This window comes from Antechinus flavipes, chromosome 2 (assembly GCF_016432865.1).
Source record: "Antechinus flavipes isolate AdamAnt ecotype Samford, QLD, Australia chromosome 2, AdamAnt_v2, whole genome shotgun sequence".
Taxonomy (NCBI): domain Eukaryota; kingdom Metazoa; phylum Chordata; class Mammalia; order Dasyuromorphia; family Dasyuridae; genus Antechinus; species Antechinus flavipes.
The window spans coordinates 353326615-353353126 of record NC_067399.1 but is presented as its reverse complement, the minus strand read 5'-3'; the positions used below and the strand labels follow the sequence as shown (position 1 = coordinate 353353126).

Sequence of the window (26512 nt, the reverse complement as noted above, 5' to 3'; positions counted from 1 at the left end):
TTTATGGGAGAGTTCACCCTATTCACATTTACAGTTAAAACTACTGATTCTGTATTTCCTGCCATCTTATTAAACCCAAATTACACTTTTCTCTTTCATTTTCCCCTTTCCCCTCCCACTTTTCTATAAGATGAGAAATGTTTCTCGGTGAAATATATCTTTCTTTGGGCCAAAGCTGATGAGAGTATGATTCATACAATATTCTTCACGCTCCCTTCTTTCCCTCAATTATGTTTTCTTTGCTTCTTCCTGAGATGCAGTTTCCCTCATTTTACCTCCACTTTCCCCCTTTTTTCTGTTACAATCCCCTTTCCACATCTCGTTTCTTTTTTATAATCAGATTACACATGTACTCACTATGTATACCCATAACAGAAAAGCAGTTCTCAAGAGTTTTTTTTTTTTTTTCTTTGTACCTTTTTATGCTTCTCTTGAGTTCTATATTTGGAGGTCAAATTTTTTTCTTAAGCTATAGTCTTTTCACAAAAAATGGAATTCATCAGTTTCATTGAATGTTCATCTTCTCCCCTGAAAGAAAATGTTCAGTTTATCAGGGTAATTTATTCTTGGCTGCATTCCAAATTCCTTCACCTTTCAGAATATCAGATTCCAGGCCCTTCAATCTTTTAATTGAATAATTCTTATTGTGGATCCTTGGTATTTGAATTGTTTCTTTCTGAGTGCTTGTAATCTTTTTTTCCTTGGTTCTGAAATTTAGTCACAATATTCCTTGGAGTTTTAATTTTGGGGTCTCTTTCAGGAGGTGTTCAGTAAATTCTTTCAATGGTCATTTTACCTTCTTTTTCTATTATATCTGTGCAGTTCTCTTTGATGATTTCCTAAAAGATAGTGTCTAGGCTCTTTTTTTTCATCATGTATTTCAAAGTATATTGTTAATTGAATTATTTGGCAATATGTAAAAGAAGTGTAAATTCCATTTTGAGGATATATTCTCTAAAACAACTGAAACAAAAAATGTAATTCCTATAAATATTTTAAAGTACCATTTATAACGATTACAAATTAGAAATTATCTAAATGCCCCATAATAGGGGAAAGGTCAAGAAAACTATAATGTTATATAGTTATAAGGATAGCTTAACATTATAATAGAGCTGTTAAAAATGAAAAAATATGTGAGCTTTTAAAAAAATCAGATTTTATCACTTTGGTACTTCACTTAGTTGGTGAATTTTTGTGAATTTCTGTAGCTAACAAAACTCCATTTTTCATGGCCAATTTATTGCCATTTCATTGGGATTATAACTAATGAACAAAACTTTTTCTTTTCCTGAATTTTCCATTAAATCTATAATCCAAAAATGATGTTAATATAGTCGGTTTGAATTAATTTGGGTTCCAGTGTTAAAGTTTATAACTGAGAAGGCAAAACTGACATGCAGGTTTGAGCCAAAATTCAAGGTTTGAAGATTGATTTTATGGAAAACTTAAGTCAGTGTATAGTTATGGAAAACTAGTTCAAGTTTAATATGGTTCATTTCTGAATATTATGAATATGCCATTCATGAATATTATGAATATATATAAAACAGTGAGAAGCTGAATATTTGACATTACAAGAGAGATTCAGAATCAAAGTCTCATGGATGCACTTCACTTCTGCCAAGAATCCAAAAAACCCAGCCACACTTAGCTAGCATCTCAACAAATAAATGACAAACTGAAACCACTTAGGGAGTTATAAAAGTAAATGTTGAAGATCACAGGGAATGGATATGATCTGCTGGCTGTACCTGTGACATTAGATATCTTTTTCTTAAGGAAGCCATGATTTGATATTTTCTTATAGCTTTAATACTCTTCTTTTATAATAAAAATTAAATCATAATCATTATCTTTTAGCAGTTAAAGTAAAAGTTGTACAATTTTTGAGTAACAATTGCTTATCTTTATGTAATGCCTTGCCAACTCAACAATAAAACCATACTCTTGGAAATTATTAGTTAGGTAATGGAATTGATTCACTCCTACTTGCAAGAAATTGAAAACCTGTTTTGAATAGATACATTATTGATTTGATAAGAATACTAAGAAAAGAAACTTAAACAAGTATCTCCACAAAGAAGAAAAATAAAAATTTATTTTCTCATGTTGCCACTGATGGTGTGATTGACTAACTAGCATGGGAGGTGGATGAACATCATTTACTTTAAGAATGTTGATCAGGCACTTAAAGTAGGGAGAATATAAGCCCATATAAATAAAAACAGGAAGTAGAAAAGGAATTTTAACATTTGTCTCATCTACTCATTCCTTGAGGGTTGAAGTAAACTCATTGCAATAGTAGCAAATTTGTCATCACCAATAAGATAAAAGGAAGTTCCAAGAAGACTTTGGGGAGCCTCTTAGGCATTCATTTCAGAAGAGATTCTAAGTGAAAGAAACATAATTCTTAGGAAGTGCTTATTTTGATGCAAATATATATACATATATGTATATATACATACGTATATATACATATATATGTATGCACACACACAAATATGTGTGTATGGATGAATATTTAAAGCAGGAAGATAGAGTACTGATGTTGATTACATTTATATGATGTATCTTATGGCACTAGGATGTCAGAAAGAAATAAGGTATGTGAACCCTTAAGAAACATATGTTCATCAGAAGAATGTTTCCATAAATTAATATGATCAAGGAAAATTTTGTTTACAACAGTACATTTGGAGAATACATATGCCATTGAAAAGATGTATGTAATGTACATTATTATGGACAATAAGAAAAAAAAAGTAATTTCCCCAAACTCAAAGTTCTTTTTTCTTTCTTTTTTTTTTTTTTAAGTCAAGAAGTTCACTTTTATTTAAAGAGAAATTAAACTCTAGTAAAAATATTACTATTTGGCTCTTTTAAGATATGATACTTTTTTCTTACAGACATATGACAGGTTAAATGTAATAGGTTAAATTTCTGCTTTAAAAAGAAATTTCTAATTCTTCAATAATTTAGTGTTCTTAAGACAGAACAGTAATTAAATGCCATCAAGAAATTCAGTTATTTGGGCTTGACAAACATATGTAACAGATAGTCTAATAATTTAAAAATCACAGGATGGAATAATTATTAAGCTGCAAATTATTTTGATAATTATATGAAAATTTAAAAATCACTAGTGATACAAATTCATACTTTTCAAAAACAGATTTAGATTAGAGAAGAAAGGCTGTTGTTTCTCTGTGGTAGTTTGCATTGCCAAATCAAATTGCCTAATCTAAACTTTAGCAAATTCTTGAAGGTCGAGTGATTGGTTGTAGTCCTTCAAAGCTTCTTCCATCTTACCCATTTTTCCATGAATGTCTGCTCTAAGTTTATATGCCAGATGATCATTAGGTTGTAATGATAAAGCTGCAAAAGACAATAATATATTTCAAATTTTATTTTATTCCATTAATTTAAAAATTGTCACTTTTTGGACTTTATAAATTAAAACAAATATCACTAATATTAATATTAATAATAATAACATTTCAACAAATTTTCTATGGGTGTTGAATTTATTTTGCTTTGGTATATATCTGCATTTTATTCTAACATTTAATTGGCAAAATTAGAATTTACACTCTTTTAAAACCTAACATTTTATTTAGAATGCAGATACTTGATTCTTGAGCGAATGTATAAACTTTAAGATGATTTTTTTGAGGGATCAAAAATATGGAGAGGTTTTAAAAAAAGTTTAAAGGATAAAGCAATCTTATCTCTGAATTCAAGTCTTATATTTATGTAAATAAAAGATATATTTTCAAAAAAACAAATTAAACTTATGTAAAACCTAAGCACTCTATATTTAGTGTTATTTCTCAGTGAATACCTATATATTTAGTATTATTTCTCAGTGAATACCTACACATCATTTTACTTTCAAAAAAATATTATTTTTTAGGGAAATGGCCTAATACTAGGTTTAAAATGGGCCCATCCTATGAAATCTGCTAATGATCTAAAAATCATTTATATATGCTTTTGAATTTTGACCTACTTATAGTATGTCTAATATTTTAGAAATCTGCAATAATTCAAAATAAATAAAAACTACTGAGAAGGTCCCTCCCCATGTATGGTTTCTGTGACTGCTAAGTTAGTATAAAAAGCTGCTTCGAGAGATCACCAGACTTTTTTTTTTTTAATTCCACAATTCTCTTCATCATAACCTTCTTCAAAATTTCTTTTTTTCTAAAACCATAAAAAGTATCAACCTAAATAGAATCATTCTTTGAGTCTGCTGAGTTAGGTCTTCCTATAGAAAATTATTAATTATTATGACTTAAAATGTCTTTCTAAGGCCTAGAAAAGCTGTATGTGGAAATAGTGGCAGTCATAATGTCAACAGAAAGTGTTAAATAGACCAAAGGCAACGACATCACTAAATTCTTAGGGAAAAAAAAGAAATTCTTCATATCATTTCTCTACCTCCTCATTCTCTGCAACATAAATGCTGATGCATAAGCTACTATTATGTTGGTGTATAATTGTCACTTCCATGGCAATATTCTTACAAACTGTTTATAATGAACAATATAAGACTGTGAATTATTTGAAATAAGGTTTCTTGATGTTATGTAATATAGTTACATCAATTCTTTTATTTGCTTGTTAGAAAGAATCTCTGATACCTCTTTCTATTTAGCTAGTATTTTGTTTATTTTCTGCTTTCACTCTCTAGTGTAATCTCAAAATTTTAAAGTTATTCTTCCAATGCTATATTTGGTCTTTGGTTAATGGACAAAAATCTAATATTTATTTAGTTCTTACTGATAGTTTTAAGAAAGAAATTCTTCTCACAATATGTCCTTCTTTCTGCCACTTTGACATAACTAATGCAAAAAGAAAAGAGGAACATAAAAAGTCTGAGTGCACTTTTTTCTTTTCACTAGATTGTCATTACCATAAAATTCCATATTGGAGATGAATGTTTGCACATTTAGTGATGCTAGTCTTTGGGAAACATATTTAGGGCTGTATTAAAATTTTTTATTATGTGGCAGAACCAACCAGAGTTTGGGCTTTGTTGGCATACTTTGAGAACCCAGAGTGTACCTCAACACCACGATGAAATATCAGAACAAGAATTTATAGAGGCTTGATTATTAAAAGTACTATAAATGTTTCATCATGCTGATTCTCTGAATTAGGATGTTAACATGGAAAAGATATATTTGATGGGGGTGTGAAACTGTGTTCCCTTTTGACCTGTAAAATTAACACTCTGAAATTATGTCCCCTTTGATTCCTGACCTCTCCATCCCCAGAGTCTATGAGAGCATATCCTCCTTGCTGGGCCTTTTCAAGGCAAATCATCCATTGATGCAAAAATTCCAGAAGCCTTCAAAAAGTAATTTCCATTCAACTGGAGATCTAGGTGTGGAGACTTTGGCTTTCTTTTCAACCTGAAACATGAGCCTCAGATTTTCCTATCAAAGAATATTTCTAAACTTCTGATCCTTGCAGAAGTCTGGAGTAGGGCATAGCTGCCTGCCAGCATTCCTGTCCACTGAGAAGACATTCTCTTCTCAGTGCCAGCCTTCATTTCCCTAATAGGACTTTATCAATGAAGAAGTCAGTTTTTCTAGCAAAGCTGACTTCTCATCCAACAATAAACTTCCATTTTTGCCACTTAAAACTCTTTAAGTTCTTGAATTCTTTCACAAAGGACCTGTGCTAACCAAAAGGGGATTTCCATTACTCTCTTAGAACTCCATCATTTAGTTCCCTGACCAATCAGGAAACCCCCGAAAATCTGGATGAGGTAAAGTCTTTTCTTTTTGTCTATTCTATGTCTGGATACTTAAATACCCAAAAGGATTTCAATCATTGGAGTCTCAGGCTCAAGCAGTGTTCTGAGATTACCTGCATTCTCTGACAAAAGAGCCCCCTTACGCATGGAGCATTTTCTCATCTCTCCATTTCTAGAGACCCCTAGAGACGGACAAGGAACTATAGAATCAGGGAAACTAAGGCTTTTTTTTTTTTTTTTTTTTTTGGCAAAAATGGGACAAAACACCTCTGCTTCTAAGAATACTTCTTTAGGAAGAGACAAATTCGGCTTGAAAGATCTCAAAACTGGAAAGCTTAAACTAAACAGCAATGTAAGATACTGTTCAAACTTGCTAGATGGAAATCAAACTCACTCCCTCCAGCCCCTCTAGGGACAAAGGAGCCTCCCTTTGCATCTCTATGCACTCCTAAATCCCTTTCAGAAATTATCTCTCTCACCTGAACTAGATCCTGAGACTTGCTAGCCCCCACTCAACACATGGAATGGGACTTTTTTTTTTTTTTTTTCAGGATAGTGATTTTAACCTCTGCCCTCTAGCAGAAAGGGCTAATTCTCCAGGAGAGACACTCAGAGCAGTGGTGCCTCTTTCAATGTCAAGTCTCTCCTAGACTGAGGAATAACCTGGCCATTGCTCTGGGGAGGCATCCAAGGCCAATACCCTCCTTGATCTGCCCTGGGGAGATATTGATGTTAAACGATCTGCCCCAAACATATGGAAGAAACTGGAGAAGCCAATTTTGAGCCCTTCAGCTTCTCCCACTCCTCTGTTACAAAGAGCTGTTGGAGTCTTTACTGATAGGAATCAGGCTTTAGGGGAGGAGAGAGGCCATGGCATTAAAGTGAGATTTGGAGAAATGTCCCTACCCTTAGCTGCCCTGCCCTCCGGCAGGAATTTGGGGCTTGGTCAAGTTGCACCTTGCTCCAGTTTCAACATGACAGTGGAACCCTCACTATCCCTGGATCCCAGTAAAATTTCTTTCTCCTTCACTTCCGCTCTGGCACCCCTCCCCGCATGGACTGAGGATAGCAGGAGAGTTCAGGACCTGTCTTGAGATCTCTCTTCTGCCTCACCAGCTTGATAACCTGTCATTTAAATGCTTGTTGACACAATTTTCTTTTCTCAGACCTCCAGAGAAATTTTTCACACTTGAAATTTTAGAGAGTTAGGAGTTCTTGAGAAGCTTACCTGTAGTCTTATCTTGGTTTGCAGTCTAGACAGGCAGGAACACCCCCATCCCAGACCTGTTGTCTTATTTCTTAAGGGAGCCTGACTTATACCCCAAAGAGATACTAAAGAAGGGAAAGGGACCTGTATGTGCCAAAATGTTTTTTGGCAGCCCTGTTTGTAGTGGCTAGAAGTTGGAAAATGAATGGATGCCCATCACTTGGAGAATGGTTGAGTAAATTGTGGTATATGAACGTTATGGAATATTATTGTTCTGTAAGGAATGACCACCAGGATGAATACAGAGAGGACTGGCGAGACTTACATGAACTGATGCTAAGTGAAATGAGCAGAACCAGGAGATCATTATATACCTCAACAACGATACTGTTTGAGGATGTATTCTGATGGAAGTGGATCTCTTCGATAAAGAGAGCTAATTCCGTTTCAATTGATCAAGGATGGACAGAAGCAGCTACACCCAAAGAAAGAACACTGGGAAATGAATATAAACTGCTTGCATTTTTGTTTTTCTTCCCGGGTTATTTGTACCTTCTGAATCCAATTCTCCCTGTGCAACAAGAAAACTGTTTGGTTCTGCACACATATATTGTATCTAGGATATACTGTAGCCTATTCAACATTTAAAGGACTGCTTGCCATCTGGAGGAGGGGGTGGAGGGAGGGAGGGGAAAAATCGGAACAGAAGTGAGTGCAAGGGATAATGCTGTAAAAAATTACCCTGGCATGGGTTCTGTCAATAAAAAGTTATTTAAAAAAAAAAAAGGGGGGGGGGAGCCTGAGCTGCTTGAAAGCATGCTTATCCCGCATATTTTAAAACTGGACTTGGTTTCCCTGGTATGGCTATCCTGCCTTAGAGTAGTGGCTGCCAAGATCCTTTTAATTGAAGAAGCCTCAAAACGAACTTTGGGACAGTCATTAGAGGTTTCAGTGTCCAGAGCATTTTAGAACCCAAAGGACATCAGTGGCTTGGTGGGAGACCTAATAGATATCAGGGTCTCCTACCTGACCTGACTCTCTGGGTGTGTCACACTCTTGACCCTGCCAGTCAGGGTCCAACCTGCTCCCTGAAAACGGGGAAAGGCAGGTTATTCTTGTGATTCTCACTGGCACCCTAGAAGCTAAGCCATTGCCTTCTGGACCTCTGCCTTAACCAGAGCTTTCGAACTGGGGAAGGGAATGAGAGTGAAACCTCCTCTCTCTTGAAGCTGGTTCCTACCCTAGGTGGAGAGTGGCAAATAGACTTTATGCCCCCTTGCAGGGGGTTCCAAACTGCTTTTGGTTTTGTTAACATTTTTCTCCTCAGACCTGAAAAGCTCTGAAGGCCTCAAGGCACTTGCTAAACCTTCCTAAACTCCTTGCAGAGAGACAAATAGTCCTGCTTTTACTTCTCAGTTATTTCAGAATTTTCCTGTGAGTACTCTGGAGAAAGGAGGGTGGAATGGACTTGTGTCTTTCTTTCCCTCACTTTCACTCTTCTATCTAACTTTTCTCAGTCCAAAGATGAGAACTTTTTGCTTCTAACATTTTCTCTCCTGCTTTTCTGATTGGCATTCCATGACCCTGCCAGTAATCCAGTAATTACCTCCTTAACTACTTTCACCTAGGAAGCTCTGTGGGCAATGGGCTTATTCAGCATTGTTGGGTGGGCTATCAGCATTCTTAAGGCAGCCCACAGATGAGACCCCCATTCCCAAATATCAGCATCTCAACTCTGGATGACACTCAACTTTTAATCTGCTCCTGAGATTTGTTTCCTCTAGGCTTCAAGCTGCAAATTTTCAACTGCTCCTTCAGCCTACAGATCGTGGGACCACTGACTGGGACACACAAATCCCCTTAGCTGCTACTGTCTTCAGGTCTCACACACCTTCCTTCTTGGCTTGAACTCCTCCCTCCCCCAGTATCTCTAAGACCCTTTGTCAGCTTGAAGTAGTTACAGAAGTCTGAGATCTTCACCCCTTTTTCCCCAAATGAATGTGGTAACTGCTTGGGAGTGGGGTGGGATAATGAGGGTGTGAAACTGTGTTCTCTTTTGATCTGTAAAATTAAAACTCTGAAATTATGTCCCCTTTGATACCTGGCCACTCCAGACTTCAGAGAATCTATGAGAGCATATCCTCCTGGCTGGGTCTTTTCTAAGGCAAATCTCCCCATTGATGCAGACCCTTTTCAGGAAATTGCAAATTCCAGAAATCTTCAAAAAGTTATTTCTATTCAATTGGAGATCTAGGTGTGGGGACTTTGGCTTTCTTTTCAACTAGAAACCTGAGCCTTAGATTTTCCTATTAAAGGATATTTCTAAATTCCAGATCCTTGCAGAATTCTGGAGTAGAACATGGCTGCCTGCCAGCATTCCTATCCACTGAGAAGACATTCTCTTCTCAGTGCCAGCCTTCATTTCCCTAACAGGACTTTGTCAATGAAGAAGTCAGTTTTTCTAGCAAAGCTGACTTCTCATCCAACAATAAACTTCCATTTTTGCCACTTAAAACTCTTTGGGTTCTTGAATTCTTTCACAAAGGACCTGCGCTGACCAAAAAGGGATTTCTACAACTCTCTGACTGCCACTGGAACCTCATCATATTGACGCAATTATGGAACTAATACTATTTATACTTTATTTTATTTTCACTTCTTTAGGTAATTGATTCTTCTTGTTTTTAATATAATTTCAACCATATCAATCTTCTCAATTTTACTAGGAAATAAAAAAATCTACATATACCTTTACCAAGATCCTCTTCAGCTGTCTCATATTGTTGTAAACAGTAGTATAAGTGTGCCTTATTATAATATACTGCAGCCCAAAAAGGACAGAGATGTATTGCCCTTATAAAATCTTGTTTTGCTTCTTCAAATTTCTGTAGTATTATATTTGTGATAGCTCGGTTCAAAACTGCAGAATCATTTAGTGGGTCAAATTGCAATGCCTTGGAGTAGAAATCATTGGCCTAAAAAATAAACAAATATTATTAATATTATTAAGGCTATTTTAGCATTTCCTCTAAAGGAGGGAAAATCTCTAGAAAGTAAGGGGGGAAAAACTCTTTTACATATGAATACAATTTCTAAGTAAGAGAAAAAAAATTCCAAATCAGGTTCTAAATCGCATGACTAGATATGACTTAGCTATGCTTTACAATGACAAATGCAGGTAAAAAAAAAAAGAATAAAAATGCTGAGCAATTTCACATCTCTATAACATTCAGAATCATAGAACTTTAGAATTGCAAAGAATCTTGGAAAGTTTTTCCATATAAATATGATAGGGAAATAATTAGGGGACCCTTGAGCAATTGAGTTCCCTCAAGATTTTTTTTTTTTAAATAGGATGAAAAGGGAACAGGAAACAGAAACAATTAACTGTTAAATTTTTTGTCCATTTAAGGCATTAAGTGGTTGCATTCACAGCTTATTGTGCGAAACCTATTGAATTTACTAGAATTGCAAATTAATAAAGAGAATAAGCATTTTTATTAAGTGCTTTGCAAATATTATCAAATGAGATATTAATCTTTGAATATAAGTGCTATTCTGATCCCCATTTTATAATTGAGAATGATGGAGAGTGAAATGTTTTGCCCAGAGACATACAGTTAATAAATGTCTCAGACTGGATTTGAACTCAGATCATGCTAGCTTTAGACACAGAATTTATTCCACTGGGCCATTATCTGGAGGAATCCAATGCTTCTTAATAAATTGAATTTTTTCTTCAGTGAACAAAAAAATCTTTTTTTCTTTATCCCATTCTCCTCCCCGCTTTGGAAAAAGAAAAAAGAAAAACCCATGTTAACAAATACATAACTTTATAGCCTATGCTTATTCCTTCAATTTCTTTTCTTTTTTTGTTTATGTTTTTGTTTTATTGCTCTAGCCAGAATTTCTAACATGATACTGAACATTAATGGTGATAAAGGACTCAATTTTATTGATAAGCCCTATACCTTGAATCCATTATAGATAATGCTGGCACTTGACGTTAGATAAATAGTATTATCATTTTAAGGTAAACTTTATTTTCTGCTTGCTATTTTTAAAATTGGAATATTTGTTGTGTTTTGTCAAATACTGTTTTGTGCATCTATTGAAATGTGTTTTTGTTTTTGCTTTGATTATAGTTTTTCTTATATTGAATCAAATCTGCAGTCTTGGCATGAATCCAATCTGTTAATAGCATATGATCTTTATTATATATTGCTGTAATCTCTTATTTATTAATTATTCTTTAAATGTTTGATAAGAGTTGATTTGTAACTCCAGGTAGTCCTGGTATCCCTAACCCCCTCTGGGAGTTCATTTATTTTTTCTATTTATTTTTCACAGATAGAGTTATTTAAGTATAATATTTTCTCTTCCAGATTAAATCATTGATTTCATGTACATTGTCAGTTTTATTGGTATGTAGTTGAGTAAAATTGCTCCTAATAATTTCTTCTTCATTCATTTCTATTATAGTATTTAATTGTTGTTAATTATTATGGTGTTATTTGTTGACTTTCTAGTGTTTTTTTAATTACATGCCCAATTCATTGATATATTCTTTTTATCTTTTACTGGTATATGTATTTAGAGATACACATTTCTCTCTCAAGGCTTCTGGGTTAGCATCCCAGAAATTTTGGTATGTTGTCTCATTGATGTCCCCATCTTTAATGAAATGATTAATTTATTTCTATGATTTGTACTTTGACTAGCCCATTCGTTAGGATTAGCTTGTTTAGTTTACAAATTTTTTTGTATACCCTTTTATTTTTAAATGTGTTATGGTCAGAAAAAGATGCACTTATTATTTCTACTTTTCTGTTTTTGTGCAGTTTTTATATTTTAATACATGGTCAATTTTTGTAAAGGTGCTGAGAAATAATATGCTTCTTTATTTTTCATCAGTATCCTCCATCTATCTGTCTAGCTAACTACCAGGTCAACCATATGTAACTTTTCTAAAATTCTGTTTATCTTCTTAACATCTTTCTTGTTTATTTTGTATACATGCATAATCTATATAAAATTATTTGCCTTCTTGATGAGGTGGGAGAAGAGAAAGGGAAAGAATATGAACTTCGACATTTAAAAAATGTTAAAATATTAATTTTACATGTAATTTTTTTCAAAAAGAAAATAGTTGTCAAGAAAAAGTTATAATTATTAAAAAAAATAGTTCAGAAGCACTGAAGACAGAGGAAAAACTAGAGAATGAGATTGATAAAATTCTCAGCTAACTTCCAGAAACACTAGCACACTCTAACATCAAAAAATATTGTTATGCCACAGTTCTCTTTTATTGTCCTGACTCAGTTTCCCTAATTATCCTGACTCAGTTCTGCCTCGGTTTCCCTGCTTCTCAGTTCTACAAAACCTCCCCTCTCTTTTTATCAGAATACTTGATAAAGATAAAAGATCTTATGTTTTAGAATATCAGAATGCCTTTCCCCATCCCAAGCTGTCAGATGCCTTTCCCTATCTCCAGTGCATCCCTCTGATTATGTCATCTCATCTCCAGTGGCTCACCCCACCCTGCCAGAGTCCCATTTTGTACTCAGCACCCTGATTCCGTCCTCACCTCAGTCTACCCTTGCATCTGAGCCATGTGTGTATATGTCTTTGAGAACTCACATTGTTTGCTGGATTCTTGGAGATGATAGTCTCATTCAGCCCTGGGAGCAAATCATGGATCCATTGGTCCCAGTATATCTCTCCATTTAATAAACTATTAAATACTCTCTAATCTCTGTCTTGCTCAGTTTCTCCAGCATTACAATAGTTAAATAAACTCCAGATAAAAAACATCCATATTGCTAAGATCCAGAATAAAATTGAAATTTAAACAATTGGAAAAGTGTTTCTTTGTTAAGTGTTGGACTGGGTCAATATAAAAAACAATGATGGTAGTACCCAAATAAATTTAGGGTAGACTCCATGTTTTTCTGTGTGTATGACGTTGTTTGAACACCTCAGGAATGGTTTTCTAGGAAAGATGGAATGATTTTAGACTGAACAATTAGCTCTGGAGCTATTTGCTTTCCCTTAGAGGGAATATGTCTAACTTTAGGATAGAGGTCAGTATTAACAAAATGCTGTGAAAATAGATATATAATGCATATAATTAACAGGACATATCTATCACAGGATAATATCCAGGAAACCTAATTATGCTTCTTTTTTGTTCCTACCTAGCTCCTTTTTGCCCTTGTTCCTTGCAAATTATGTCAATAATATTTCCTTCTCTCTTTTTATGAAGCTCTCTGAGGAGCTTCATCCCAATTAATTTCAGGTCCTAGACCAAGGTTATATCTCTTCCTTTGCCCAGAAGAAGACAGGAGGAAGAAGATCTAAGCCAAGACTTAAAACAAAGTATTTCCCAGGAAATTCTTTCTTATGGGTTTACAGGATCCTTTCTTCTGGCTTGCCACTTGGTTGAACTCCTTGTTTCCAGCTAACTTGATGCTTTCACACTGGACCCAGAGAACATGATAATCCCTCAGAGTTCCTCTCTGGCATCATTTCATTTCATTCCAAAGACTTTGCAATGAACATGCTGATATTTATGAGATTGAACATTTTATCACATATTTTAAATGAGATGGGTTGAGTAAATCAATCAACCTTCTTACATTTAAATATTTAAGATAATATAAGATAATACAGTCCAGAGAGGAAACAATGACTGGGCTAACAGAATGATTAATATGGAATTGTTATCATTAACAAATATAGAAGTCAGTATTTGGACAAACTAGAAAATCCCTTCTGATCAAATAGATTTTCTCATCTTTGTCTGCTTATAACAATTTCCTGGCTTTATTTCAGAGAAAAAAGTTGAAAAAAATTAAGTTGTAGCCAGATTGTGAAAGTGATATATATGGCTAAGGAATGAATACATCTTTGATAAGGAAATAGTTGTTGGGGTGTTTTTTGGGGGATGGGAAGAGGGTTTGGTAGATTAATGACTATCTTACCTGGGAAAATTGCCTGTGGTGCAAATAGATATTTCCTGCATTAAAATAAGCCAGAGAATATTCAGGGCTTATAGAAAGTGCAGCCTGATAGTCCTTCATAGCAATATGCCGTTCACCCATAAATTCATGAATCACACCACGATTTGTTAAAAATTCTGCAGAAATAGTGATCTGAAAGACAACAACAGGAATATTTCACATTTAAAGATAACATTTTCCTCCTTTCCCTCTTTCTTTTCTTGTAAAAACAAATCCTGGAAGAGATTTTTTAAAAAATGACAAGGCAGTAAAATTTTTAGAACAAGTGTTTCAGTTCAAAGTTCTAAGAACTCTAGTGAGGGGGAAAGTGATATTAATTCCACTTTTGAAGAGCTCTGTTAACGTTTTTTTTTCTTACATTAAGCTTAAATTTGCCTTCACAATTTCCACTCATTCCTCTTAGTTCTACTCTTTGGGCAAGTCAAATGTTTCTTTTACTTATCCTTGAAGACAGCTATCATTCCCTTCCCCCCAAATCTTCTCTTTTCTGGGCTAACAATACCTTCATATTGTTCTAGTTCATCTTGAAAATGAAAATTAGAACAGAATCTTCAGATTTGATCTAACTAGGGCAGAACACAATGGGATTATTATTTCCTATTTCTGAAAGCTGTCTCTTTTATTGAAATATAACTTTATATCCAATCTAATATTTATTAAATACCTACTATGTGCCAGGCATTGTGCTAATTACAATTAATAAACTGATACAATTAATAAAAAAGGAAATCTGTTTTCAATGAGCCCACAATCTTAAAAGGGGCGACAACACAGAAAAAGAGGCAAGGTAGGATGGGGAGGGTTATGAGCCACCAATGGGTAATCAACACGGGTATCTTGTCAATACAGGACAGCAGATAGAGAGTGAACTGAATTCAGTTTCTGCCCTCTGTAAAGGAAGGTATTGGGAGGAGTTATTATTTTCTCCTCCAGCCCTCCAATCAGACAGAAGAGGAAGCTGAGGAAAGTAGTGTCTATCTAAGTCTGGAGTTAGTAGCATACTGGTGAGTTTAGGAGGGGTGAGCTTATTCTGGAGAAGCATCTTGTTTTCTGGAGTTGAAACAAGGCAACATTGTAGTGAGCTCAAGGGACTGGGAAGATTGTGTTATCTTTATGATATATGCCAATTATCAACAAGTACCAAGAGAATATCCCAAACACCTTTTGAAGGTCCTTATGTTTTTTAAACTTGGTATTTTCATGTGAAATGCTAAACCAGATTCTGTAAGGGTTAGTGAATAAATTTCCAACCCACAACGTGTACTAATGGGGAGTTATTTTTATATATATAAGTGTGTGTGTGTGTGTATGTATGTATGTATGTATGTATGTATTTGTTGGTCTTGGCACAGAATTATGAAGGAATAGCTTGTACACAGATATAGGGGTGTGTGAAGAAGAAATGTGATATGGAAATAGCAAACAGGTTAGTTTGACTGGAATATAGCATGAATGAAATGAAATGTCTGAAAATAGCTTGATTGTGAAGAATTTTAGGTACTCAATTGAAGCAATTATCTTTTATTTTAGAGGCACTAGGTATCTAAATGCTATTCTTGAGCATGGAAATGACATGGTAATATAGGTCTGCTTTAGGAAGACTATTTTCAGCTTTGAGGAGGATGGATTACAGAGGGGAAGAGATTGGAAATGAGAATAATTAGGAAGCTATTATAGTAATCCAGATGAAAAGGTGGAGGACCTGAATTAGGGTGGTGACTGTGAGAATAGAAATGTGAAGATTCTTCTGCTTAACTGACCACCCTCTTCACTATTTCTGTCACCTACCCTTGTCCCTCCAATTTTATGCCGAGGCATTTTATGTTCTTATTTTACCTTTAGAGCAGAATTTATATCTTGAATAGCAGCAAAATTATCGCCCATCTGAAGACAGACTATTCCTCTTCCTTCATATGCCAGGCAGTTTCCTGGATCAATATCCATACAAATAGTAAAGTGATTCCAAGCTTTTTGAAATTTTCCTTGGGCCTGGAATATGTCATACACATATACTGAAAAATAGTTCTTAATAAGAATATAAACCAAATATTTCTGTATAATTGCCTATATGTCTATCTCAAAAAATTTTAATAAAAAGATACACAAAGATATTTAGCATTTTACTCAACTTTTTAAACAAGAAACTCAACAATTTGAAGAATAAATGAATTAAATTGACTTGCATCTGAAAATATATTGAAATTTAAATCAATTAAAAGAAATTTTGTATGAATTTCCATTTACATATATGTCTTTGGTTAATATTTTAAATCCCAGACATTAAGTGGGGGGAAAAACCTCCAATATTATTACTGGGACAATATATACTGTTTCAAATGTACACTTTGAAAGAAAAAAAATCCAAATAAGAGAATAAATATGTTGATAAAATCATGCATCTACATTTAGCTTTCCTTCCCCAAACTATCTTGATTAATTTTATATGTATTCTGCTTATAATTTTATGTATGTTATCCATTATACTGTAAGCTTCTTGAGGGCAGAAATGGTTTCATTTTTGTAACTGTAATTGTCAGCTCTTAACAAAGTACTTTACATATAACAAGAACTTACTAAACGCTTTTTGATTGCTTGAATAATTTTTTTGGTTGCCATTTCAGAATGTTCCATATAAGCTCTGAGAGATTTTTTAGGTAATCTCTCTAGTCCTGACTTTTTCTATTGAGCTGATTTTTTTCTCCAATGAAACAATCCCTATTAATTTTATTCTTACTACATAGTCCTAGACTTTCAAGTTGTTTTTTTAAAATTCTGATTCTATGATGTAAAATGTTAAATATATATCCAAGCTTTTTAAAATTTGAAAATATAATAAGTATGACAATCATCTCTTTATCCTATCTTTGATGTTTAAAATTAAAAAAAAAAAAAAAACCAGTTCTAAGCTAAACACAAATTCCTGGATCATCTTATTAGAGACCTTTCCAGTTGATATTAAACTATTAAAATTCTAGACTGATATAACATGTAGATGCAAAGACTTGGAAAATGAAAATTAACAAACTTCTTTTATATGACATGAATATTTTTTGTTTGTAGGGATGGAAGGACCAAAAAAAAAAAAAAAAACCAACCTAAAAGAAAACCCCGACAACAACAACAACAACAGAAAAAGATGAGTAAAGAAAATTCAGATTCATGAGAACCAGGTTAGAATTTAGGGAGACTGGTTCTTAGCTGCCATAAAAATACTAAGCCACTGATTTGCAATCCTAAAGAAGTTAAGGAAATGGAAATTTTTCCTAAGCAAAGAAACAGCATTTATTATATCTCATTTATAGTCATTTCCAGTGAAAAAGTTTAATAATGAAGTGTCTCTTTGTGAAATTACCTGTAAATTATATCCAAGGCTAATTCTGGTTTTTGAATATGCTGGATTGAAATGTAAGGCTTTTATAAAGTCCTTTTGTGCTTGTTTATCAGCTACTTCATGACCATATTCCATATAAGAATTTCCCCGACCAACATATGCGTCCACAAAAAAAGGATTGAGTTCAATGACACGAGTGAATGAACATACAGCTTCTTCAAACTCTCCCATTCTGAAAATAAATTTTTAGCATGCATATTTTATTTTTCAATTTTCCTCCCTCTCTTCCTCTCTTCCTTCAGATAACATTTTGATACTGATTTTTGTTGGCCTTTTAAAATACTCATTTAAAAAAACTTGATATAAATCTTAGGAATTAATATAATAGGAATGATGTTAGGAGTGATATTAATATTAATATAAATATAATTACTATTCCATATCAATTTTTTTTGACAGACAAGGTCTCACAATTCCCTTTCAGTTTCCTAGGTAGTTTGATAAATTTCAGTGTAACTAATCATGAAATTACCATTATCTCTACCACACTCCTCAAATTATTATCTTATAAAGTCTGTGGCAGAGGAGTCAGTGGATGTTGGTACTTCACATTATGGCATTTTCTTTTCATCTACTGACACAATATATATTTATGCATGAATTACAGATTCCTATAACTATCACCACATTCCCCATTTTCCCCCATTGATCATGTTGGATGAAAGACAATTTTGAGAGATGTCTAAATGATAAATATGGCAGTCCTTGATGAGAAAACTCTTGGCCAATTCCAATTAGAGGGTTAAATGCATTGCAAAAAAGGTTGGTCACATGGGAAATCAATTGTAAGTCACAATTAATATATGTCCCTTGAGTTTTTTAAATTAGCAGCATATAACATACATATGTTATTAGACAGTGGACAGCATTTAAATTTTGGTTGTGGGCAACAAAGAACATATATGACCAGTGTTCTCAAGGAGTTTAAAATCCTGCTTACCTTCCTTACCAAATTTGGCATTATTTGAGAAACAATAGTCTTATACTTATACATCTTATAATTTTACTTTTTAATTATTATTGCAGAAAAAAATCTCAACTTGAATCAATTTGAAGAATTTCAATAAAACTTGTTATGTTTCCCATTTGGAAATGAGCTTATGTGCAATTTTTACTTTTTATTTACTGTTACTAGTTTTATCAATAACTAAAGAATTGCTAACTATAATCTTGTTTTCTGTTTGACTTAGAGAAAAATGGGAATTTGAAGCACTGTTACTATTAAACTATTTTCTAGATATACTAGCATTTATTAAGCACCTATTACCTGAAGAATAAATTGAATAAATTTTCACTTAAAGAAATTTAGTACTAGACGAAATCTTGAGAGCATTTATCATAATATCTTTATTTTATAGATGAAATAAATTGAACCTAGAGAAAATAGCTATGCTAATTAGTGGCATAATCAGAGCTAAAAGATTTCATGGTCACTAGTCAAGTATTCCTTCTTTTGTAGCACAATATTTTTTAATAATAAAAAATAGAAGTAAACTTGGAGTATGTGTGAAGAGGGATAGGAGTGCAAATCCTGATACTAGCAATTATCAAATATTTCTTCTTGTAAAATATTCTTGTCTTAAAATACATAAAACTGGCAAAAATGGACTTAAAGCTGAATTTCAGTCCCTCATTCAATTGGCATTTACAAAATATCCATTATGTACACTCTACTAAATTTAGGAACTTGGAATGCCTTATTTTTAATGATAGAGAATCTAGACTAATAATTACAAAGCAACTACATTTCCATAAGAAGAGAATCTGGTCAGATCCACAAAAATTTCCAGATCAAAATAGCTGCTAAATATGAAAATGAGTTATTAAAAGAGGAATCATAAGGTCTTTTCCCTTTGAGAACTGTGAATCACTTTAGTCACTCTAGTCTTCCTCTGTATATAGAACCCATATCAAATTCTATGTTCATTATTGCAGCTGTATTTAACAATGCTCAATTTTGAGCTTTTAGAATGATAAGGATTATACAAAGATGATTAAAAAGCAATATATGTGGGGAGCAGCTATAGAAGGGAGTGGAATGAACTCATTTCACATGTGATAGAAGAACCCAGCAGTGACAATCACTGATCATCAAGTTGAATTTTTCCCTCAATCCCAAATTATTTCTGGATGGATTAACATGCAAACCAGTGATGGTGTGACCTTGGGCAAATGAAACTTCTCTGGGCCTCAGTCTTCTTTATCAGGGAATTGGATGAGATATCTTTTAAATTTCCTTCCAGTTCTAAATCTACTATCCCTATGATTTTTGAAGCATTTATTTTGACATATTTAAATGTGTGCTTGCCCCGATATTACATGCTCCAATGTTATAAAGCCACATATTTACATAAAGCAACACAATCTAAATGTTATATATTAGCATATGACCAAAACAAGTAAGGAACTATGTAAAAAAATGTTATGCTTCTGTTTTTTAAAGGCCTTTGGTCTGCTTCCTGGAATCAGGAAAACCTAAGAAAAATTCTACCACAGACCCTTACTAGCTATGTGATCTTTGGGCAAGTCATTTAACTTCTGTCTATTTTAGTATCCTCCATGGAAAAAAAGTGGATATAACAATTGCGCCTTCCTCACAAAATTGTGATGAGAATCAAATGTTTATAAAACACTTAGCATAGTGCCCAGCACATAATATACATAAAGTAAATTCTCCTTTTTTTTTTTTTTTTTTTTTTTTTTTTTTATAGTTAAGGGAATTAAATGTTTTCTAAGGTGTCTTTCAGAAATACACATCTGCAGATTCTAAAAATATGTATAATCAAGATGAAAGACTGTTATGGGCCAGAACTCTGGCCTTTTTTACCTTTTTACAAGGTGTTAAGTCAGTGGAATTGATAAAGTCAATGGTTATCTAGTTTAGCATAGTGCTTATACAGTTCTCTAGTTCAGTACATGTACTTAGTACTTAATAAAGTTCTACAAGATTCACACCTATGATAATGTAATTATAAGAAAGCATATAAGCTCAAACAAACTCAGCCAGAGTCAAAGCTAGAGAAGACAAACAGACTGGAGGTGGGAGCTCAAACCCTTGGACTCAGAAAGATTCATTTCCATCTTCATCAATCTTGTGGTGACTGGACTGTCCTCCCACTCTCTGTTCTGAGACCAAGGCCTGTCAGAGCCAGAAACAGTCTCAGAAGAGCCGGAGAGAGACTCAGAAGAGCCAGACACAAACTCAGAAGGGACCTTGAGATACATTCATTCCATCTTTGGTCAGGCTTTTGATGGCTCTCCTGGGGGACTGAGAAGCTCGGAGACAGAGCCAGAGAAGACAAGAGGACTGGAGGCAGGAGCTCAAGCTCTCAGAGCCAAGGGGAGACAAGATTCATTCACTTCATCTCACACCACCATGGACACTGGCCTCCTGCACTTCCCCATTGAGACCTAGGCCTGTCTGAAAGGCTCTCCAGAAAGAGGGCCTGGGCCCTAGGCAAGGAAACTAGATTGGCAAGGAGACAATAAAGAATGTGGACTTTGGACTTTAACACCTGGCTACTCTTGGGGTGATTACTCAACTGAAACAAAGACTGCTCCCAAGACCTTCAGAAAACCAACTAGAACATTACAGAAGACCTCACATAAGGAAACCATTGATGTATTAGAACAAAGACCTGGTTGTACACTTTATTTGTTTGTTCCATTTCCTTATCTTCTTCCTCCACTTGAAATGTATAACAGAAACTGAGAAATGTATAACAGAAACAGAAATGTATTAAAGGCCTTTGCTGGGAAGCCCTAGAAATGTCCTCTTTTTCATCTCATTGTGTCTAGATTTGTGTTATTGCTCTCTCCTATCTCTGCCTTCCCCAGAAGATACTATGTATGAGACTCATTTAAACTGTGGAATTTAGCTTTTAATTGAATTTTCTGTGGAAACAATCCTAGTTTGTCTCTTATACAATTTACCTGTGTGTCATGGCATCCCCTCCCTGATGTCATGGTTGTCTTCAAGAATGAAGAACAAATAACAACAACAGAAAAATTTTAAAGTTTTGTAATCATTAGTCTAACTGAAATTTGGAAATATAAACCTGAATGTGTTCATTCTTTAAATAAAACAAAAATATGATATCATAAGAACTCTAAACTTCGTAAAATAAATATTTGTTTTACTTTGAAATTTAAAAAAAATATTGACAGCACAAATTTGAAAAGATGGTGAAATTAGAAAGCTTTCAGCTCTTCAAATTTCCTCCCTACCCCACCCCCAACAACAGAAATAAATACAGGCTAAAATAGTTTTTCTCCTAAGATAATTTGAGAAGATCCCAGGGAAAGACCTAATCTCTGAAAACAGATTCTGCCCCAGTAAACTGCGAGCTCTTCTAGGGAGTCTCTGCAGAATCAACAAACAACTACCCTTAGGAGCAGCTGAGGTAAGAGGCTGCCTCAGCCATAGAGGCTGCCTCAGCCATAGAAACTTTCATTTTTCACTGTCTGACAGCTGAGAAAAAGAATGAAGGACCTTCCAATACCAAGGGATGCCAAGCACAGTTGTGCTGACCAGCCGTAGAAAGAGCCATAGAAAGAGTGAGTGCAGTAGCTTGCAGGGACTCTTATTAGCTGCTGGCCTTTGCAGGAGAACAGAGATGCTGGTTTCACTTCCAGGGTAGAGAAGACAGACATAGTTTACAATCACCTAACAGACCACAGGGAGCAACATCATTTGTCGGCCAGAGTGGCTAGGGTCCCTAGTCATGGTCTAGGAGTGGAGAAGTAAGCCCAAAATTGGGTCCTGAGACAGACTTCAGAAAATAACATTAAGAAGGATCTGAGACTTAGGGCATCACTCTCCATAATTCAGAATTACAACTTACACTAATATTAGCTAAAAACAAAAGAGAAAATAAATAAAAATGAGTAAGCAAAAGAGAAGAAACTCAACCAAATAGTTACTATGGGGATAGCAAAGATCTGGATTCATATTCAGAGGAAGAAAAATTTAAGTGTCATGGAGGCATAATAAGGATTATACAAGACCTAGCAACTACTATATTAAAGGACTGTAGGTCTTGAATATTATATTTTGTAAAATATATTTTTTGTATATTTTACAATTTTACAAAAAGAAAAATTTTGTAAAAAAAAAAAAAAAAAAAAAAAAGAGCTGGGGTTATAACCAAGAGTTCACTCAGCAAAATTAAGCATAATCCTGAAAGAAAAAAAATGGCTATTTAATGAACTGAAAGATTTTCAAGTTTTTCTGTTAAAACTCACAGAACTTAAGGGAAAATTAGAAATATAACATCCAGGTTAAATCATTTAAAATACCTAGATAGTTTAAAATACATGAATGTATACCTGCCACAATAGACACAGGAACTATATGAACATAAGCATAAGCCACTTTATATATACATTTATATTTAAATAATTGAAGTAATATTTATTGCTCATGGATCAGTAAAATCAATATAATTTTAAAATAGCAATTTTACCTAAGTAATCTACTTATTCAATGTCATCCTAATTAAGTTACTAAAAATTACTGAGTTAGAAAAAATAATAAAGTTTATCTGGAGGAGCAAAAGGTCTGGAATGTCAAAGAAACCAGGATAGAAGTAAAAGAAGTAGATTAAGCATTATCAGAATTTGAATCATATTATAGGGGAGGTTGTTAAAGTATTAAAAAAAATTTTTTTTGATTATAAATTAAAACCATCTTGTATAAATAAAAGCTTTGTAGCCAAGAATAGAAGGAATACAGAAAATTGAGTAAAACCTTTTCTAGACAAACTTTCAGATAGGATATGATTGGGTTGAAATACTTTATGGTGTAGGAAATGATGATTTCATTGACTGAGAAAAACATGGCAGGACTTGGATCCATAAAGGAAGATACTATTCACCTTCAGAAAAATGGACTAACAGAGAAATAAGCATAGTATGATTTTACATATATGTGTATTAGTAATATATGTATATGTGTGTATATTTATAGATATTCATGTATATGTATGTGTATGTACTAGCCCAAGTACATTAAGTATTATTTTCAATCAGTTAAAGCATCTCCACTATTAACTCAATAACAGGCAATAATTACATATTAGTTACTAAGACAGATAAAGCAAGAGAATTCAGAATTTGTTTCATTAAGGCTTTGAACCACAGGCATTAGAGATATTTCTTTCTTGAAATTTCTGGACATTGCTTTATAACTTTTTCTTTTGTACTCTGCCACTTTCAATCTATTTTATCCTTTTTTATATTTCCCAACTTAAATACAAATAGAACTGCAATATCATTAGGTATATTGGCTAACTTCACTTTCTGTTTCAACACAAATCACTTTGATTACCTGTGATGGCAAATTCCAGCAGCTTGGAACAGGTTAGCATCATCTTTATTTATCTGCATTGCTTCCCTAAAATCCTGAAAAGATTTTGCAACATTACTTTGATTAACTTCATATATAATTCATATATACTTTTTTATGGAATCACAATTTTTAAATTCCTGATTCACCCTGTAAAATATTTAATATATTTGAATTTAAGTTTTTTAAAAATTGAATAAATTAATTTAAAGATTTTAGCATTTCTAAATTTTCTTTATTGAAACCTACCCATGTCTTATTATCTGTGCAATTATTGTCCATGTTCTACAGAAGATCTCTCATACTAATGATTTTCTTCTCAATCTTTTGACCTTTTGTGAGTACCAAGGAAGCCCTTGTGCTGATTCTTTATACCACTTTTAAGCATAGATCATCATTGGAAATTTGTGAGCTAGTTTTCCATTGTCTACAGGTGAACTTAGAGCAGAGCTTCTTAGCCTTTATTGTGTTGGGGACTCCTTTGGCATTTTGATAGAGCCAATGACTCCTGAGAATGTTTTTTTTTTTTTTTTTTTAAATCAATAATTGAAATAAATGGTAGATTTAGTTAGAGGTTGGTTAGTTAGTTAGATGTACTTTTTCCCATCCAAGTTTTACAACCATATAGCTTTGACATAGGGACTATGGGGCTGGGAGGAGGTGAGGAGGAGGGGGAGGGGGTGTCTTTTAACTGGAGGATAGATTGGAATCACTAAAAACATTGAAAAACTTCCTTAATACAATGAAGCCTACTCTCTTCCTCTTATCCAATTCTGGAACTAACTCATTGTCCATATGCAGAGTCTCTCCCAACTATACATATCATTTTACCCGTTCATTGGACTGGCCATTCAAATGTTTATCATAGTTGAGATATTAGGCATTTTTCATTCATATTATTTTGCATGCATGGATTTTTAGGCCAATATATTTTGAATAGTTATGGACCTCTCATTGAGGAGATCTTGTCATTTTCTGGAGGTTGTTAGAATACTATACAAACAGGAACATATAGAGGGTCTCACTATCTCTAGAGATGTGATCAAACATCTTTTTTATGCAACACAATATTAGAAAGAGGTCATTAAATAGCAATTTCTGGGGTTGCATTTATTAGAAGTCTTGTATCTTTGTAATATATGCATAGGATTCCTTAAAAGAAGAACATAAGGGTATATTTTGTTTTATTGAATCAAATGTGTAATTGATAGACAATAAATATAAGAGATCTTGCATTTTTGCATCTACCAGGTTAAAGATGAAACTTTCTATAGAATAGTGTAAATTTTTATTGCTGACTTGCTATTATATTACTTACTTTTTTTTGTTGTTGTTTGGTTATATCCCTATTCTATCCTCCTTAGAGAGCCATAACTTGAAAAACAAGAGGGGGAAAACAAATTCCACAAAACCCCTAATTTAAAAGTCTGACACTATTTGCAATTTTCTATTCTCCAATTATGCAAAGAAGATATGTTTTTCATATTTCTTTTGGGTCAGCTTAATTATTTGAGGTCTAAAAATGCTATATAGTTTGAAGTCTGAAAATGCTATTTTATCTTCATTCCTCCTTTTTTCATCATTTTTCTTAATATTCCATATTTTTCATTTCTTCAGATAAATTATTCTGTCCCTTTTCCTGAGATAATTTTTGCTTTATCTCTAATAAATTTCTTCCGTTTCTGCATATTCTGGAATTTATTTTCTCATTTGTAATTTTTTAAAACAAATTTATTCCTTCTTTAAACTTTTTATTCTTCATGAAATTAAACTTTCTCAAGGATCAGGTTTGAGCACCCTTTTCTAACCAATTTCTATGTTATTTCCTTTATATGTCTTCTTTCCTATTGGTCTTCTTTCCTATTGTCCCCCCTTTCCCTCTTTGAAATAATTATAAGTGAAGAAAAAATATGACTAGAAGTAGTGAGTCATGGCAGAAATTAGCTTATGTTCCATATCATGTGGGCCATTTCTATTATCTATTGTCCCCATGACTGTTCTCTTTTCCATTAGCTTTGTCATCTGATCTGTGAATCCATACTTCTTCCTCTATTTTCTGGGTCACAACTTTCTCTACAATTTTACATTTCCTTTTTTCTAAGGCAATGCTATTGTATATAGAGGCATAATATTATCTCAAATGATGGTCTTTCAACTCTCAGATTAAATCCATTTATATGGATTTAACTGGATTAACCGGAGTTACCTCTTCTTCTATGGTATCCATCCAATTTGATGTCCAAAATTTCAAACCCTTTCTTCTGTCACTTCTGATATTCTCTTGTCCTTTCTCTTGTTAGAAGACTATAAATAGAATTGCCTCCTCTTCATTTCTTCATTCATGGACTTGATAAAATTACCTCACCTCTATTAATGTATATGTAATGGATATGTGCTTCCAATCTGCTCTTTTGCTTTCACTTCTAGTTCTTTATGTTCTACATCTTTATCTCTCCACTTATCTCTTAATATTTGCATTTTTCTCGTTAAGTAGGTAGGTCCTTTTCTTTAAAGAAATCCTCTAAATATGACTATAATGATATAATTTCTTATTCTTTACTTGATAATTATACTTATTTTATCTTTCCTCTATTTTTGTTTTGTGGTCTTTTTTGTAGATATAATATTTTGTTTTTTTTTCTTGTCTTTTTTTTTCTTTCAAAAATTCCTTAAATGCTTTTTATTAAACATCAATCTTTTTTCATTGATTATTAGATTCTTCTTTTCAGGTTATGTCATTTAGGTTTCTTCTTTGTTTTTCAAGATATTCTATCCCATT

General features: G+C 33.4%; 1 protein-coding gene across 1 annotated transcript in view; it reads right to left on the bottom strand.

The window, feature by feature from the left end:
* Nucleotides 1-2524: 2524 nt before the first annotated feature.
* Nucleotides 2525-26512, bottom strand: part of TTC6 (tetratricopeptide repeat domain 6) — a 288496-nt gene continuing 264508 nt past the window's right edge. Inside the window, exons 28-33 of the mRNA XM_051978083.1 lie at nt 23716-23789; nt 17349-17559; nt 15833-15985; nt 13958-14128; nt 9724-9949; nt 2525-3378 (exon numbers count right to left, since the gene is read on the bottom strand). Of these exons, the coding sequence (XP_051834043.1) occupies nt 3245-3378; nt 9724-9949; nt 13958-14128; nt 15833-15985; nt 17349-17559; nt 23716-23789 (969 nt within the window). The 3' untranslated portion in view covers nt 2525-3244. The remainder of the gene's footprint in view (nt 3379-9723; nt 9950-13957; nt 14129-15832; nt 15986-17348; nt 17560-23715; nt 23790-26512) is intronic.